The sequence below is a fragment of the Anser anser genome (assembly GCF_964211835.1).
Source record: "Anser anser genome assembly, chromosome: Z".
Classification (NCBI taxonomy): Eukaryota; Metazoa; Chordata; class Aves; order Anseriformes; family Anatidae; genus Anser; species Anser anser.
Window position 1 is genome coordinate 87,719,798 of NC_139723.1, and position 18,180 is coordinate 87,737,977.

The 18,180-nt window shown below is 54.8% G+C and overlaps 1 protein-coding gene across 1 annotated transcript; it reads left to right on the forward strand.

The window, feature by feature from the left end:
* The first annotated feature begins 228 nt into the window (after positions 1-228).
* LOC310889485 (alpha-N-acetylneuraminate alpha-2,8-sialyltransferase ST8SIA3) lies at positions 229-10,645 on the forward strand. Its single transcript, XM_083817010.1, has 4 exons — positions 229-522; positions 1,109-1,231; positions 3,364-3,921; positions 4,643-10,645. The coding sequence occupies exons 1-4, from the start codon at positions 344-346 to the stop codon at positions 4,923-4,925; spliced, it is 1,143 nt and encodes a 380-aa protein (XP_083673136.1). The 5' UTR covers positions 229-343; the 3' UTR covers positions 4,926-10,645.
* Positions 10,646-18,180: the final 7,535 nt, after the last annotated feature.

Here is an 18,180-nt window from a genome sequence, read left to right on the forward strand (position 1 = left end):
CCCGGGGCTGGCGGGGGCACACGTCGGGGCGGGCCCCCGGGGCCGTCGGAGGAAAGCGGGGCCCGGGGGGGCCGGGCCGTGCGCCGGGGCGGCGGGGGGAGCACGGCGGCGCTCGGGGCTGCCGGAGCCGGGCCGCCGGGTCGCCGCTGCCGGCTGCCATTTCAGCGCGCCGCCGCTCGCCGCCTCCCTCCCTCCTTCCTCCCTCCCTCCCTCCCTCCCTCCATTTTCTCGGCGGCTGCCGCCGGTGCCGGCCCCGTCCCCGCCGCCGCCGCGCCCGCCGCCCCCCCATGCAGCCCCGCGGCGGCCCCCCCGCACACGCCCAGCCGCGGGGCCGCCTCCCGGCATGAGGAGCTGCAAGATGGTGCGGGTGGCCAGCGTGCTGGGGCTGGTGATGCTGAGCATCGCGCTGCTCATCCTCTCCCTCATCAGCTACGTCTCGCTCAAGAAGGACAACATCTTCGGCGCGCCCCGCGCCGCCGGCGCGGGGGGGCCCCGCATGTACATGTTCCACGCGGGATTCAGGTGAGGCCGGCCTGGGGGGGCTGCCCGGCCGGGCGCGGCCCGGGGGCGGGGGCCTTCCCGTCCCGCCCGTCCCACCCGCGGCCCCCACGGCACCCCCGCACCCGCTCCCCGCTGCCGGCAGCCGGTGCCGGGGAAGCCCCGGCGCTGCTCGGCGGGGCCCCGCGGGAAGGCCCCGGGAAGGCCCCGCGGCCCCGGCCCGCTGCCCGCGGCCCGGCACGGCCCCGCCGCCGCTCCCCCGCAGCCCGGGGACACGCCGCCCCGGGGGCACGCCGCCCCTGCCCGGCCCATCCGTGCTGCCCCATCCCCGGGGCCCCCGGGCCGGGCGTGGGAACCTCGGCGCCTCGGGGGGGGCTGCGGGGTGGGCAGCGGCTGGCACGGCCCGGCACGGCTCGGCCCGGCCCGGCCCGTCGGGGAGCGGCGCGGAGCAGCCGGCGCTGTCCGTGGTGCTGCCGCCCGGCTCGGGGCGCGGGTCGGGCTCGGCTGGAGACGGGGTGCGGCCTGCGTGTGCCCCCGGGTGTGTGCCCCCGGGTGTGTGCCCCCGTGCGTGTGCCCCCGTGCCCGTGTGGGTCCGTGCACTCCTTTGCAGGTCGCAGTTCGCGCTGAAGTTCCTGGACCCCTCGTTCGTGCCCATCACGAACTCCCTGACCCACGAGCTGCAGGAGAAGCCCTCCAAGTGGGTGTTCAACCGGACCGCGTTCGCGCACCAGAGGTGAGCGCTCGGCGCCCGCTCGCCCCCTCTCACCTTCCCTGAGGTTATCCCCTTCCCCCGCGGGTTTAAGAAAATGCAATCTGGGGCTGCTAAATACTCCGAGTTCTGAGTAATTCGCCAGCCGTGAGAAACAAAGGCTGAATCAGAGCATTTCCCAAGATGGTTACATGGAGGAATTGATTATTTCAGAGCAGGACACCAAGCTGCAACATGCATCCTTTTACCAAACAGAACATGACCCAGTTTCCCAGAGTGCGAGAGAAATTGTCATTTATCAAGATAAATGGCTGGCTGCTTAAAACTCGAAACAAATCAGCCTGTAGCAGCCATGAAGTGTCACGTTCACGGAGGGCAGAACGCGCCCAGCACGACTTCCCAGCCGCCAGCAGCTCCCAGCGAGTGCGGTGCGGCTCTGCCTCCTGGCACCGCTCCGGCCGGCCGGGCGGGCTGGGGGCGGCTCGGGGGGGCCACCAAGCCTGGACCCCCCTGAGGTGCCCTCACTGCACATTGGCTTCTGCCTCCCGTTCACAAGGTGCGCTGACTTTCACGGCCTCGTGGCAATAGAAGGAGTTTCTCGGTTCCTTAAGCTTCCTCAGAGCCGCCCTGTACTTCATGTGAAGCAAAATGGGCTTTTCTTTTCCTCACCGTGATGTGAACTCGGTGATGTCTGCCCAGCCTCTGTTATTTATTGGCCTTACTGCAGTATTTATATACAGCAGTGAAGTTAAAGAAAACAGAATCCTTTAGCCGTTTAAGATAGCTACTGCCATCTTGGCTCTGGCTTTGTCGTGATGAATGCCTGCTGGTTTAGAGGCCGCACCGTGACTGTTCACATATCCCACCCGCGAAACATGAACGCGGGTCCCTCAGCCCTGCAGAGCGGGGCCACTGCAGCCCTGCAGCACCAGCACGCGGGGCCTGGGCCTCTCTCCTCCCTTCTGGTCGCTCTCCAGTGCCAGGGCAGCACTGCTGCAGGCACAGCAGGCCGGTGATGAACTTCCAGCACTGCCAAATGCTGCCCGCCGCCCATAAGGAGCCCAAAAGAAGCCGATAAGGAGCTGTGGGCCTCCGAGAGGCGATGGCACTTTGCCTGCCCCATCCCTTCCCTGGGATCTCCCCGGCTGGTGTGCCCCCCCCCCCGTAGTATGGCTTCATTCCTGGCACCACCATCTCATTCTTAATAAATAACTCAGTGTCACCCCTCTGTTGGTTTTAGCTAATGCCTCAGGATCTGCCTCTGCATTTGTCTGTCAGCCATAACCCATAATTAGGGTACCCAGTGGGACTCCATTAATGCTTAGACATTGGAGGATGCGAGCTGGAAGCAAGGTTGTTTGTTTTCCATAAACATGAGCAAATAAAGTGGTATTGGTTTTCTAATTTTATGCCCTGCTAGGGAAATTCCTGAGCAGGGTTGGTTTTGTTTGTTTTTTTGTGTTCCTAATAACCCTTGCAAAGATGCTGGCATGCTTGCTCAAAAAAGACATTAAGGAATTATGTTTACATAAAGGGAGACAGTGACTGTCACTTGCTTTGTGACTCAAAGCTTCTTAATGAGAACACAAGAAGTACTTGTATTTAAAAAATCAGCTACGTTACTGTTAATTCAGCTGGACTTCTTGGTTTTGCTTCAAATGCATCATGGCAAACACAATATCCATCATTACCAGAGATCCGTGGTCCAGAACTGAGTGAAATATGTGCAGAGAACAGCAGCAGCAGCAAACTCTTCCACCAGGCATGTTGCAGCACAAACAGAAATGCGTTTCACCCTACACTTCAGGAAGGTGAACGTGGGAAGTGTATGCTGTTACATTCCTCACATTTATATGGTGAATCCGATATTTTAATCCTGACACTATTGCAGCAGACATGGACACATCCTTAGCTGGCATCAGTCAGGACAGGCCAGTAAAGCCAAGCAGAGCACTAGGTGAGCAGCCAGCTCCATCGTTCCTATTTATGTATATTAATTTTAAAGCCATTGCACCACATTGCTCAGGAAACTGCTTTGCTGCATTTAAAAAAAAAAAAAAAAAAAAAAGTAAGTCTAGCTGGAAATAAATCTCTCCACCACAGAAAAGGGAGAAATATAACTCAATGTTTTCTTTTGTTTTTCTGTTTTATTTTAGGCAAGAAATCCTTCAGCATGTCGATGTAATAAAAAATTTTTCTTTGACCAAGAATAGTGTTCGGATTGGACAGCTGATGCATTATGATTATTCCAGCCATAAGTACGTTTTTTCTATTAGTAATAACTTCAGATCACTGCTTCCAGACGTGTCACCGATCCTGAATAAGCATTACAACATTTGTGCCGTGGTTGGAAATAGCGGAATCCTGACCGGGAGTCAGTGCGGACAAGAAATAGATAAATCTGATTTTGTTTTTCGTTGCAATTTTGCTCCAACTGAGGCATTCCAAAAAGATGTTGGAAGGAAAACCAATCTCACAACCTTCAACCCCAGCATCCTGGAGAAGTATTACAACAATCTTTTGACCATTCAGGATCGCAACAATTTCTTTTTAAGTCTAAAAAAGCTTGATGGAGCCATTCTTTGGATCCCGGCTTTTTTCTTCCACACATCAGCAACAGTCACAAGAACACTGGTTGACTTCTTTGTTGAGCATAGAGGGCAACTAAAGGTCCAGTTGGCTTGGCCAGGAAATATAATGCAACATGTTAACAGGTGCGTATTTTTCTTTCACATTTAACTTGTCAAAATACATATTTCTCTCCATACCAATACAACTGCATTTATTTTTCTGTTCACGACTAACCTGATAGGCACTGTCTAGCAAGTCAGGACCCGGTACCGTCTGCTTTCAAAGCAAACGCAGTTTTGTTATTGTTTCAGTAAGTGCTTCAGTTATTTCTGTACGGATTTATACTGAGGCACATCTGAGGTGGGCTGCTTGTGCGCACAGGGCGTGCTCTGCCATGGGCTCTGCTCCTGCCGGGGCTCCGCAGAGACAGAAGGAGTACGGAGGAGTTGAGTGAGATTCTGCATGCGAAAAGCACCGCTTATAGAAGAACTTGCTCTTCCTAGCTAGCAAATGGGGATGCTAACAGACATCTGCAGCAAATCTGTAGTAATTTATACAAGGAAAATGTGGCGCATGTGACCAGGAGCCAGTGAATCTACCTTTCTGGATAAGGCACTGCTTTTCCAGGTTAAAAAACAAAAAGACATCAGAAGGGGATCACAAAAGAGAATCAGACTGGTAATAAGGTAGTTCTGCAGTGCTGTTCATTACAGACTGACCAGAACAGCAATCCTTACCTTGCTGGGGCTAACAGCTGTGAGCACTGACGGTCTCCATGCACTGATTTTTTCCTTTTTTTTTCTTACAACAAACCCGTGGCATTATGTGTACCCTATGCTAACGCGCCTTTGTTCTTTTTCACAGGTACTGGAAAAACAAACACCTGTCACCCAAGCGGCTGAGCACAGGTATTCTCATGTATACACTTGCTTCTGCCATATGCGAAGAGATTCACTTGTACGGATTCTGGCCGTTCGGGTTCGACCCCAACACAAGGGAAGACCTCCCATACCACTACTATGATAAGAAAGGAACAAAGTTCACAACCAAGTGGCAGGAGTCCCACCAGCTGCCTGCAGAGTTCCAGCTGCTCTACAGGATGCACGGTGAAGGACTGGCCAAACTGACCTTGTCGCATTGTGCCTAAGAACCTAATCTTGAAGTGCCAAATGATTGTCTAAAAAGTGCCCAAATCTGAGTTAAACATTCTTCAGATACAATTCTAAAAAAAAAAAATAATAATACCCACCCTAAAATATTTTCCATAATATAAAGATGCTTTTTAATCACCCTTGTCACTGTTCATCAAAGGGTTTAAGCATATTTAGCAGTGCAGAAGCATTTATCAGATTCTGTGGATGCTATTCATGCAGCAGCACAGCAAAGTTGAAATATTTTGCATTTATATATATGCTATGAAGTATGTTTTAAAATCTTTTCCTATTTCAGCATTCCACTAAATGCCTCTAAACATCTTAAGTCAATTGTTCCTTTCAGATTAGAATTAGGAGTGCTAATTTTAAAAGGTATCGCTTCTCTTGTATACATTGCTATTAGTAGCTCAGCATCCATCTGGTTGGCGTGGCTGACTGACAAAGCCACCCAGAATCCCAGTTTATTATCACTTACAAGTTCTTCAGCAAGGATCCCAAATTTCCACAGCTTGCATATTTTCGTATTTACTGAATTTTACATTTTTTTAAGACCTCATGGAAAAGGTGAGAATACAGCTTGTACTTTAGCTAGGCATTTGTATTACTCTTAGAATACTCCAGTGTTTTAAGTCAGTTGGGGCCACACCCTAGTCCAAATTAGACCGACTGAAACATTTTCATTCACATCTGTGTGACGCTATTTGGTCTTTTAATTTTGAAGTTGAAATACCAAACGGGCGGCCGTAGGTCTCTGTGGAGTGCCTACCCCGCGGCGAGGCGAGCCCCAGCGCGGCGCCAGGCCGTGCGCCCCTCTCGAGGCCGTGTCCTCGGTGGGAAGCACCCTTTGGGAGACAACGTCTCCTCGGCTGTGAGCACACGGAGCCCGTGCCCGTACTGCGGCACAGGGAGCCGCCGGGAGCACCCATTTACCCCCGCGTGCAGCCAGGCTCCCACGCCGCTCGCTGCGGCGCATGGCGGCGGTGCGGAAGAGGCCCCACGTAGCACCCGGCCCCTCGCGAGGTGTGCGGGCCGTGCAGGGAGGGCTGGCAGGCCTCCTCAGCCCGGATAACGGGATGGGCAGCCGGCACCAGAAGCCCCGTCTGCCGCTGCCCATGCCTCGCAGTGCTCCACGCCGCTCGGCAGAGGTGCGCCCGGCCGTCCCTCCGGCCCGGCCCCACCAAGCACCCACGAGGGTGAGCGGGTCGGGGGGAGCCAGGCAGGCAGGCAACGGCATGAAATCAGGACTTCCAAGTTCCTAAAAAATGGCTTTTAAAGGGAAGCGAGTGTAGCAGGAGCACAGGGAACAGGAAATGCAATTACTGGATTTCCCCATTTACATCCCTAAGTCCACGGTCAGACAACTGAATTAGTGGCCTCGTTTTCCGGTCACAAACAGTCAGTGCGGTCAAAGGGAGACACAGCTTTCTAAGTACCTTTGAAAATCAGGCTGTTTGCAAAAAGGACAAATCTTAGGGTCACGTATTTGAAAATCTTGGCCATGATGTCTCAGGATAAAGGAGTCTGTAAAGTAACTGTTTTTCTAATTAAAACCAGTATGCTTAAAAGTATTTTAACATTTTTATATTATTCTGTATGACGCTGAGAACTGACTGTACACTGAAAGAAGATGCAAAAGACAATTTAAAATCATACCTTAAAATTGCACCTTTTAGTTTTTCAGTGACTCCGTACCCACACGCAGACGTAGGAAGAGGGCAGGGGGCTCCGGAACCACACAAACTCGGAGCGACCGGGAGCATCGCCCGGTGCCCACAGCCAGCCCCGCGCCCCCAGACCGGCCCCTGGGCCACCCGGCTCCCTCCCGGCCCGGTCTCATCCCCGGCCCCTCAAAGCACCCCCAGCCACAACAGGCACCTCCTGTGCTTTGGGGGGAAAAGCCACCGCATCCGCCACACGACCAAATTCAGCCTATTCCTGCAGGGAGGTACGTCATCCCTCTGCACTGTCTGCAAATACCGAGAGTTATAAAGCCCTTTGGAAAATCCCCCCTTCTTCCCTATTTAGTTATCCAGCATTTTCCGGCTTTTACTTTTGCAATGGGCGTTTAGAGCTGTGGAAGGGGCTTGGATGCTCTCTGGCATGGCATGCCGGCCTGCTGCCCACGAGTGACTTCAGACGCACTTGTGTAGAAACCTGAACTCCTGACTGCGAAGTTCTCTTTCCCAGGGCGTAATTCTGCATCAGCTCTGCTGGCATCTCCGGCTTTCCTTGCTGTCGCAATCGTCCTGCGCTCACCACTGTTCGTACAGCAGAGTATGACTTCTAGCAAATGTGATTATGAAGACATAGCTGTGTAGTAACGCTAGCGTGTTATGCCATGTGGTGCTTTTATTATTAATATTGCCATTTATTATTTGTGTTGTGGTAGCAGGTGAGGGCCGCAGTCAGGGATCGGAGCGCGGCCGCGCAGGGTGATGCAGAGCAGGACAGCCGGCCCCGCTATTCCCAGGTGACGGACCCAGAGCGCAGGGTCCCCTGGTGCTGAGGTTGGCAGGATGGCACCCGCGGGCAGTCGGCCCTGCCCTGCTCAGCACGGTGCCCAGGGGAATGCGGCGGCAGCCGGGCTGAGCGCGGGGCTGGGCTCAGCCGCCCTCCAGCCAAGGGGCCAGGCTCCCCGGCCCGAAACGCTGCTGGCAGTGAGCAGGGGCAGGGAGCACCCGGCCCAGCTGAGCCCGGCCACAAAGCCTTCTCCAGGTGCCAGAGCACACCCTAAAACAGCAAAAGAGAAATGACACAGGGAAGGAAGGATTCTGCGCTAATTGCTCATGACGTACCGTAACTAATCATCTCTGATATAACTTGCTGTGGAGCTGTACAGTAGAGGCACGTTTGCTAGGGCAGGCGAATCGCTCTGCAGTCGGTGCGCAGCGGAGTGTGCGGCTCGGCCGGGAGCCCTGGGGAGCAAAGGGCCCCCCCACGCCCTGCGGCCCGGCCTGTGACGCCCGCTGGCCCCTGCTTAGCGGCAGCTATTTTGATTAAGGGGCAGGCTATCAGCTTCGTGTCAGGAGAGGTCATTTTTAATCAGCAAATTAAAGAAATATGAACAATTATCATTATATTTGCTTGAATGTGGAGGCCAGTGCACTCTATACAGTTTTCAGCTGCTGGCTCTCAATGGCAAATTTGCACTGGCAGGTCTTGCTTGGCTGCTGCGTATTGTTTACTTGACATAACTACTTTAAATTAGACGTACTCGCAAGTAAATGTCCATAGCCTAAACACACGTATTTCCATCTGTGTGCCTCTGTGCCTCCAGGGCTGTTTTTGCTGCAGGGAGCACAGCCCGGCCGAGCCCTTGCTCTGGGGGCACCACTGCGGCCCTGCGGGGAGGCTGTGGCTGCTGGGCAGGCGCACGGGACCCCCGGTGTCCCCAGCAGGGCTGGTGGCACAAGTGTTTCCCGTGGCTGAGCCGAGGCGAGCGGCCGGGGGCAGCTCCTGCCCTGGCATTGCTGTGAGAGGAGCGGGGAAGGGAGCAGCGGCACTGCCAGGGCCTCCGTCCGTCTGTCCTGGCAGTGCGTGCCTTCCGTCTGTTCAGAACGACTGCTCTAGAGCACCCGTGTTAGAAGATAATCAGTAAACTTAGAAGCTGAAACCAAAAACCTAAATTGCCCCGAGGCAGTTCTTTAAATTGTCGTAGTTTATTTTTTAAAATGTAAACGACTTCCGTAACTGCAGTAAAGCCAGGAAGATGCCCGCGTGTGGAAGGCCTGTTCTCCCGACGGCTGCCGTCGGTTCTGTGGTGGACTGTGGGGGAAAGCTGTCTGACACAGCGCGGGCTTCGTTTGGCCTCCCTGACTCAGGCGCCTCTTAGGTTCCTCCTGCTCGCAGTGAGGCCTGACCCGAGGCAGAGGGGGGCCAGGGCACGGTGCCGGTCCCAGGGGACAGCGGTCACCGCCGAGCTGCTGCTGTGCGGCGGCACAAAGAGGCGCCGAGTGCAGAGAAGGCAGCGTGGAAACGACTGCAAATATTCGGAAATGGGAGCACAGAAAAATTATTGACAAAGGGCCATATTATATCATTGATTTTTAAGCAAAACTCCCCATTGATTTTTCAGAACCACATTGAACATTTCAGAATCATTGATTTTAATGGGGAGTTCTGCCCCAAAATCAATGGCGCAATACAGCCCAAAGTAAATTGCTTCTTAGTATCAATATTTTTTGTCCGAGCTGTTGCAATGTGGAAAACCATCTTTAAAATGTGCATCTTTTGTTTCTGCCTGTTTCCTCAGATCTCTTTGAATTCTGCTCTTCTCAGAGACCAAAGGGGAAGGGCAGGCTGTGCTGGCTGCGCGGGCGGCTCTGCTCCCCAGGCGGGTAAAGACCCTCCTGGTTCCTCAGGGCCAGGGCTGGGCTTCTTTCTCAAGCCCCGCTTTCAGGCTGGTTTTCCTGTAGAACCCCGTGTTAGGGGCTTGATCCTTAACCAGGGCAGAAAACGGCATTTTTGTTAAAAAGGCGAGCGTGCTCCTGCCTGGCTCCCAGCTGCAGGAAGATGCCAGCTGCAGCCCTGCGTCCTCAGGACAGCAAATCCCAGCTGCATTTGTTATCGTGCTGGCTAGACTCTTCCTCTGCTTTTGTTTGGCCCAAAATCTTCCTGTTGCTCTTTATCTAAATGAATTCATGACGGTTCAGGGAAAATATACACTATCACTGAATGTCTAGACAAACAAATACAGCTAAATGAAAGTATGCGTAATGCAGTGTGATCAATACTCGTAAGTACAAAACATTTCAGTTTACAAAGTCGAGAGAAGGCCTCCGACTAGCTCCGGGGACAGCCGAGGACGTGCCCCGCGCTGGGACGGGGCCGTCGGCCGGGAACGGGAAGGAGCAGGTGTACATAGGAATGGAAACACGCGTGTTACCTTTCCTCCTTTTACGCATCTTCGTTTTGTGTTTTAGTTGCTTGCATCTTTTCAGTGAATGGTAGCAGGATACATTTAAAAAAGGCGTTTTGGCTACCAGTTTTAGTTGTGGAGTATACCAAAAAGCAAGTAGTTGTGAAATATAACTAACTGTGAATGAAGGTTGCAAAAACAAATCGTTTAGGAAGCAGGTTTTCTGTAAATGAATGTGTCTATTCAAACGGCTATACAGTTCAATGCCTGATGGAGTTGTTTTCAATAAAAAGATAAATATTAAAAAAAAAAGAGAAAAAAATGCCATAATTGTAATAAAGGATTCATTATTTAATGGCCATACTAAAAGTATTATTTATTTTTAAATGGCTAATGTTCACAAAGGGCCAGAGTACACTCTCAGGTGAATGGCATGCGAAGCTGCACATGTTGTGAGATATGTTGCAAGCAGAACTGGCATTGAGTCTTGCTCCCCCTGAAGAGTCTCTGTTGGCTTCAGAGCGATCAGGATCGGGCCCGCAGACTGACATGTTTTGTACCAGATGTGGCCGCACATCTGAGGTTTGGATGTGGCCTGCACAGTGCATTGTGCATGTAAATACGTCGTCACATTTGTGAGCAAGGAGCCTGGTTCTTTCTGTAAAGGAGTACCGCATACTTGTCGTGACCATAGTTTGTGGAGAAAAACGCGATGATTCATTTTGAATCTTCCAGCAATGTTATTGTTTGGTGTGAATGTGCCTGCAACATTGACTCATGTGCCAAAACACAATATTGAATGCATTGTTTTTAAATAAAATGTTTTATTGTGCATTGGAAGTCTGTAAAACTCAACTGCGTCCACTTCTTCCTTTCGTATTTTCTTAACTGCCTGCTGTCAATAATAATTAATGGCCTGAATTGGAGGGCTTTTCCGTGCCGTAGGCACACGCTGCAGAGCGCCTGATCACCATTTTAATCAAAACCCGTTCCATATTGCACAGGATACACTGTGTGGTTGGAAATACGCTCAGACAAATTATGTGACAGTGTGCCACGAATGCTGCACCCTAGCAGAACAAACACGGCCCGGCGCAGCCCCAGCTGTATTGCAGGCGCTGGGCTAGGCAAGAGCCAGTCATCGGGGATACGGTGTCTCGGTTCAAGCCCTCCGCTGCCGATTCCTCTCGAGATACCCGTGACAGATGCTCGGTGGATGAAACGGCGCTTGCTTTTCTTGGCCTCGTGCCTGGCGTACGAATCTCCAGGAGCGATGTGCGGTGCTCGCTAGCACCCGATCTCACCCGCACAGCTCGATAGCCCCACCAAAGACCTGAAGAACGGACTGCCGTTATCCCCGGCCGTGCCGCACGGCCCCGGCTGGCAGCCCGGGTTCCCCATGCTGCGTCTGCATCAGGCTGATTAGTGCAAATTACCCTTCATGCTAATGAGCCCAAGCAGCTAATGCACTCCCCCACTAGCAGTGATTTTTTTTCTCCTGACTGAGGTACACGGGCACACTAGTCACTGGTACAAACACACCGGGGGCTTCGTGTGGCCCCCTCCCCACGCCGGCTGTGGGATGAGCTGTCAGGAGTCCAGCCCTCTGACCTGGGGCTGGGTGTTAATGCAGAGGCAAGCTGATTTGCCCACCTTTCCCTTCAAGCTGGTATACCACAGAATCACACAATCACAGAATTGTAGGGGTTGGAACGGACCTCAAGAGATCACCAGGTCCAATGATTCTTTTTCTATGGTTATTGTGCAAGCTCCGGGCATGTTTTATGCCGATGAAACTGATGTTAAATAACACCAAAAACGCCCCATCAAAAATCCCCACTCAGGAATAATTGGCCCGTGGAAATACTTGCGTGGACGAATGCTGGGTGAGCTCCAGGAATCCACGCCTATCTGCAGAGACCCACAGCCCACGACATTAACCCTTAGCGGGTTCCCACACTGCGAAGGCGTTGGTGGGCAGAGCGAGCGGCACCGTCCCAGCCCACCCCAGCCCTCAGAGCGCACCCCCATGCCTGGCCTGACCCCATCGCAAGGCCACGCTGAGTGCTAACCCCGTCCTCCGACAGGCTCGCAGCTCCTCCCGGCTGAGCGCTGCCCTCCCGTTTAACAAGCGTCCTCGGCAGCCCGTCATGCCGGCTGGTAATGAAAATATTGAGCAGAGCCCGGCTAGGACTGACCCCTGCAGGACCCTTCCCGATACCTCCTCCCATCCCGACGGCGAACCACCGATAACTACCTCAGCTCCCTACCAACAGCTCTTCCTCCCTGCAGAGCCACAGACCAGCTCGCTCCTTGGGCTTCTTGCCATTAACAACTTACCAGAAGTTTTACTTCTGAACTCCCTTGCTAGCTCCTTCATTTGTGCCTCAGGCTCAAATCTTCTTCTTACATTTTATGTGCTACTCTTTTATATTCATCCTTGCTCATCTGACTACTAACCACTTGCTTGCTTTTTAGGTTTTTAGGGTCTGTGATTTAGCCCAGGTGCGCTTTCAGCTCACTTCCCATCCTCTTTCCATGCTCAGTGACTTTGGGTTTGTGTCCTCAATGCCCTTTCTGTGAGGAGCTGCCGGACATGCCGAGCAACTTCTCCTGTGTTTTCTGGGCTCTCACCCTCCTGGTCTCTGAGTTCAGCAACACCCATTTCCTTTTCTCTGCTTCTTAGGAAGGTGAGCTCTGTGTCTTCCTGGTTCCTCGCACCCACTGCCTCCCATTATCATTCTCAACTCCGTAAACCAAACCTGGAGCAAATCCACTTACACATTTCTTGGATAACCCCTTGGTTCTAGACACACACATATTTCTTCTCTGGGACAGATTACACATGGGGAACAGTCAACAGCATTACCCCGTTGCATGTTTTCAAAGCACAGCGCTGCTGCTCGCGGGGACTTGGCCGCCCCAGAGCCACCCGCGAGGCCCAGCACCGCTCCAGGCTGCCACCAGCAGGGAGGTGCCTCTGCCCCTGCCCCCCGCTGCCTGGGGCACGCAGCGAGCATCGAGTGGTGCTCCCAGAGGTTTGCACATCCCAGCTGCAGACATCAAAGGACCGCAGGAGTCTCCGATCCTACGGGAGCGGTGTCCGTGCTGCGGCGATGCAGAGGGAGCTCTTCCTCTGGCTGCGATTAAAGGCCCCAGCCAGGCAGCAGCCCTGGGCACAGAGGACGTTGTGTGCCCTGGGCCTCCTCACCGCGCCGTGTGGTGAGGCCAGGAGGCCGAGGGGACCTCACGACACACAGGGGCAGCCCCTCGGCTCCTGGGTCACCTGTGTCAGCGGGCATTTGGGGCAGACTCACGCCTACTGGATTCCAGCCGGGGCTCAGAACCGCTCGGCCTCCTCGCAGGGTGGATCTGGAGCCCCGAGAGCTGTCATTGTGCTGTGTCAGAGCCGATCGATCGTTTCTCCTCTATTTCTGCACAGTGGCCACTTTCCAGGCCAAGAGAGGACTTGCTGCTTGCCTCGACCCTGCTTGGGTTCCCTGTCGGCTCCTTGAAAGGAGCTTTGCCCTGGGCTTTTTGACACTCACCTGGATTCCCAGAGCCACATTTCCCTGGCTGGAAGGGGCTGTAACAAGCACCGGGTCAGCCAGCAGCGTGGCACATGTGGCACACGTGGCATACATGATACACATGGCACACGCAGGGACCCCGCACCACGGCCATCCCTGCAGCAGGAGCAGCGTGACTTAGAGGCTGCGCTGCTGCTGAAGCCACCGTCTTATTTTTAAGTTCTCACAGTGGTTAGTCACCCACTATTTAAAAATGCTTTAGCTCTCTGGTCTTTTATTAGAGGCAGTCTGTGGGTATTGGATCCCTTTACGCCCTTACGAAATGAAGAGGATATCCAGCAATAAGTGCGCTCTCCTGTACCCACAAATTCCTCTTTACTGCCTAGCTCAGTGCCTGTGAAGGCAGTGCCCGAGCGCACGGGCTCCCTCCCGCCTCTGTCTGAGACTTACCAGCACCCATGCCCTGGTGGGGCTCTGCGGGGAACCTCGGTCTTGGGGTTTGGGCCGCCAGGCCGCGGACTCTGACAGCAGAAGGCTCAGGCTGAGCGAGAGGGAGCAGCGTGCCCTCCTCGCACCAGGCACGCTCAGAGTTAACGGCTGCAGCGCGTGCCCGTGGTGCCTCATTTGTTAACATCTCCTGTTCGGGATTTTTCTCCCTCTAACCACTGCTGAAACCTAAACAATTGCCAAATCGATCTACATTGTCAGCGTTTATTGTCTGGCAATACTGGCTAGGGGCTATTTTGGGATACCAAACTCAAAAATTATGTATAAAGTGATAACTTAGGTGCTCACCTGTATATCTAAAAATTCTAATCCAGTTCCCGGCAATTCTTCATAAAAGCTTATCTGCAGAAACTAGAGATCAGCTGCCACATAATCTAGTTCCCTCCCGATTAATGCGGGATCAGTTCTACAATACATGTTATACTACTGTGTTCAGTCTGGTTTAAACATGTATGTTACTATATCAGGACAATAAATGCACATATGCCTAAAAAAAAAATGCTATCGGCTTGTAAGATCTAGTGGGGTACTGCCTACATGCCTGTTTTGCCATTGTTGGTACAAAGTGCATGCCATGAAACCGAAACAGAAAATTTTGTTCTTCCTGCACCATTCCAGGGTGCAGAACTTGGCAAGTTTTGTGGGTTTGAGTATTTATGTCACAGCAGTGCCTGTGCCTTTCATTTTCCTCTACGGTGAGATTCTAATGCTTGTGTGTGTCTCCTGCCCCCTGTACAAACCATTGCATCCCTAACTTTTCTCTCCGCTGAAGCTGTGGCCCACACCAGGCTCATGCGGGCACAGGAAGTGCTCGTGGCAGGGGCAGGTGTACTTGCCAACGTGGGCCCCATCCTGCCCGCAGCGTCCCCACCTCGCCGCACGGGGACACCCACCCCGTGCTGACCCCGCTGTGCACCAGCCCTGCCTGGTCTCTCCGCACCAGCGTCACCGTTTCCCAACACTTCCCACAAACCAAACAACCTGGGGTCCTCCCCCTCCCAAGATAAATATTGCAGACTGGAGCCAGCTTTAATCTTTAACCACGGCCCTGGCAGCCAAGTGTGCCATCAGCCATGCTGCGGGTGGCCCTGCCACCCTCTGAATGGGGGCCATCCCCCAACCCACAGAGAGCAGGATCCCACAAGCACCCCGCTCCTCCTCCCCAGCCCCCATCTTCTCCCATCCCCTCTTGGTTCCCCATTTTTTCTCCAGATGTGGGCACCACAGGGCCCGCAATGTCCCTTGACACACAGGCTGCTCTTCCTGCCCCGCGGGGATGCACAGGGGCCCCGGGGCACCAGAGCTGGTGGCTGCTCGAGAGTTGTCTCACAAGGGCAGCCCTGCATTTGCTGCTGAGGCCAAGATTTATTGCCCCATAATCCAATTCCTGGTGCAGGGATGGGAGAGGAAAAGTCTTTCACTTCCTATTCCCGCTGCTAGGTCCAAGGCTGGCTCCCTGGAGCCCCAGAGCCTCGGTGACAGGGACAGAGGAGGTGGCAGCCCCTTCCTGGGGCTCACCAAGTTGTCCAGCCGGGGTCTCGCATCCCCAGGTAGCCCCCGAACCATTTTCCTGTTTGTCCATTTGCACTGGATTCAACTTTCTCAGACCTGCTTTATCCTCTAACCTGCTCCCTGTAAAACTCTTCAGGAAACAAATCCCATAACGCCTGACTTGCTTTTTACTGCTAAATAACTGAAATCCTGTCTGGGAGGAGAAAAATCAGGAAGAATGCTGAGTTCTGCTTCTTACGAGCAAAACTTAGTGCCTGGACAGCAGACGCAGCCAGGGCAAGCGCAGGTTTTGGGTCCCCTGTGGAGCCGTGCCCAGCCCCACTGGTGTCACTGGCAAAGCCGCTGGCGTCACCGGGGCTGGAGCCGGCCCCGCTGCCCTCTGCAGAGAAGAAAGTGCTTGCGAGAGCGATTTCAAAATACCAAAAGAAAACACTTGCAATATTTGCTTAAAAGCAGGTGAAAATTATCTGTGCCGCCGCTGGCCCGCTCACGCTGGCTAATTTAGGGGCAAGCCCAGCGGTGCCCATGCCACGTCCCGCGCTAAGGGAGCAGGGCGCAGCCGGGGCGCGGGCACTGACCTCCTCTCCTGCACTTCCCGGCGCTCAGAGCTGCGCTGCCCAGGAGGGCGTTTTTATTTTGGGCAGAGAAAACTTTGCAGTACTTTAAGCAAACAAAGTAAGCTAAAGCCAGTCAAAATGCACCCAGCAATTAATAATTAGAGTAACCGCAGCCAGTTCTCACACCGAGCAGCTGCCCAGTTCAACTCACAACACTTAACGAATGAGCCCTGGTTTGTTATCTTCATCTTAAAGATGTGGGAGGCTTTGGCTCAGGCAGCTGGGAGTGACAGACCCCGGAATCGAGTGACACACATTCACCTGTAATTGTAATAAGCCACCATATGATCCCCAAATCTTGGGGTTCCTGCTGGACTACAGAAGTTACATGTTTTTTGCCCTCCAGCACAGCCCCCCCTGAAGACTAAGTATGCCCAGATTAATAAAAATGTGGCGTAGTGGCTTCTGAGACACAGGCATGCAGACGGCTTTTCTGAAAGCAAAGGGGATCAATACACAGGCAGGTAAATTAACACGGTTTGCTCTTTGCTTAGCAAAAAAGTTGTATTTCATTTAAGTTATGAAACAGACCAGGTTTTTGCAAACACACAGAGCTACAATAGGGAGCGTGATCAGCCCTACTGCTTAGATAACCGGTCACGCTGTGTAGGCGCACTCAGGCTCTTGCTCACGCACAGCCCACGCTCCTCGCTCCTGGCACGGGTAGGATGGGCTCCAGCGACCTGCCCAGTGCCCCCGGCCAGCTCTGGCGAGGTCTCCACAGAGCCCCGCACCTCCGGCAATGCCACGTGCCCGCTGCGAGCTGGGCATGGTGCACTGTCAGTGATGGAGCTGATGGCGTCGGGGCAAGAAGATCCCAACCGCAAATTAACCGGACTTGCTTTCATTTTTTGTATTGACTGCTCTTCTCATTGTGCGTCCATGATTTTATTTACACATTACACATACAGCAAGTGTGCGGGCATGCGGGGAAAGCCCTGCGCACCCCTGCTGTGCCCACAGGCAGGACGAGAGGCAATGGGCACCGGCTGAAATACGTCAGACTCCCTCTGAACACAAGAAACCACCTTTTTTGCTGCATGGGCGGTCAGACACTGGCACAGGTTGTCCAGAAAGGCTATGGAGTGTCCTTCTGTGGTGACACAAACCCCAGCTGGATGCAGCTGCCCCTGCCTTAGCAGGGGGTGGAGTGCATGGCATCGGAGGTGCCTCCGGCCTGAGCTGTTCTGCGAGAGGGGAAGGGGAAGGAAAGGGATGCTCTTACACCTGTGGCACCCGGCTGCCACCCTCTGCTGCCCACCCGTTCTCTCTCCCTGCCCGCCCACCTCAGCACCTCCGCCTGCGCTTGCCTCTCTTCCCAAAATCAACCACAACTTCTGTCTTCCCCTAGGAAGGACAAAAAGATTTCACGCATAACTTGCCCTGAACAAAGGCACCTCACGCCAGGGCTTTCTTTTTCTTCTTCGTTTCTTTCTTTTCCACCACAGGCTGACAGCAGCAGCGGTGGCTGGGGCGGGGGGAGCTCCGTTTTATACCAACGCGGTGCCAAAGAGCAGCTCGGAAAGCGCCGTGAGCTCTGGGGACGCGCGGGCAGGGCAGCGGGGGGAGAAGCAGGCCGCTGGCCTTCGGGACCCACAGAGCGACCTCGAACCGGGCGCTACCGCCTGCAGCCTGCCGGCCGAGGCTGGGCGCCCGCAGCGGGGCTTAGCACAGGCGGCCTTACCGCGGAGCGCGCAGAGCGCCCGCCCTCAGCCCGGCCCCGGCCCCGGCCAGCCCTGCGCACCGGCCGGCCGGGAAGCGGCGGCGGGCTGGGGCCTCGGCGGAGCAGCGGTGGCTGGCGGGGCCCCGGGTACGGCCGCACCGGGCAGGGACGAGCCCGCTCCCGGCCGCGGTCGCACCGCGGTGCCGGTGGAAGGGGGCAGCGGGGGGCTGCGGCACGGCACGGCACGGCACGGCGTGTGCCCGGCTGTCCGTGCCCGTGTGCCCGGGGAGCGCGCGGCCCGGGGAGGCGCTGCCCGGCCGGGCCCCGTCCCGCCGCCCGCGGCAACCCCGTTTCGCTCCGCACCGCGGTGGGCGCCGTCGAGCGCCGCGCTCGGTGCTCCGCTGGCAGAGCCCGCGGGGCGGGACGGGACGGGACGGGGCGGGGCGGGACGGGACGGGACGGGACGGGACGGGACGGGGTGGGGCGGGGCGGGGCGGGACGGGGTGGGGCGGGGCGGGGCGGGACGGGACGAGCGGTGCCGTCGGGGCTGCGCCGTCCCCG

Bases quoted from the DNA above. Each gene is read 5' to 3' on its own strand.
- LOC310889485 (XM_083817010.1), top strand. From the start codon at position 344: ATGAGGAGCTGCAAGATGGTGCGGGTGGCCAGCGTGCTGGGGCTGGTG. The intron at 523-1,108 runs GTGAGGCCGGCC...ACTCCTTTGCAG, and splicing joins ATGTTCCACGCGGGATTCAG to GTCGCAGTTCGCGCTGAAGT. The intron at 3,922-4,642 runs GTGCGTATTTTT...TCTTTTTCACAG, and splicing joins ATAATGCAACATGTTAACAG to GTACTGGAAAAACAAACACC.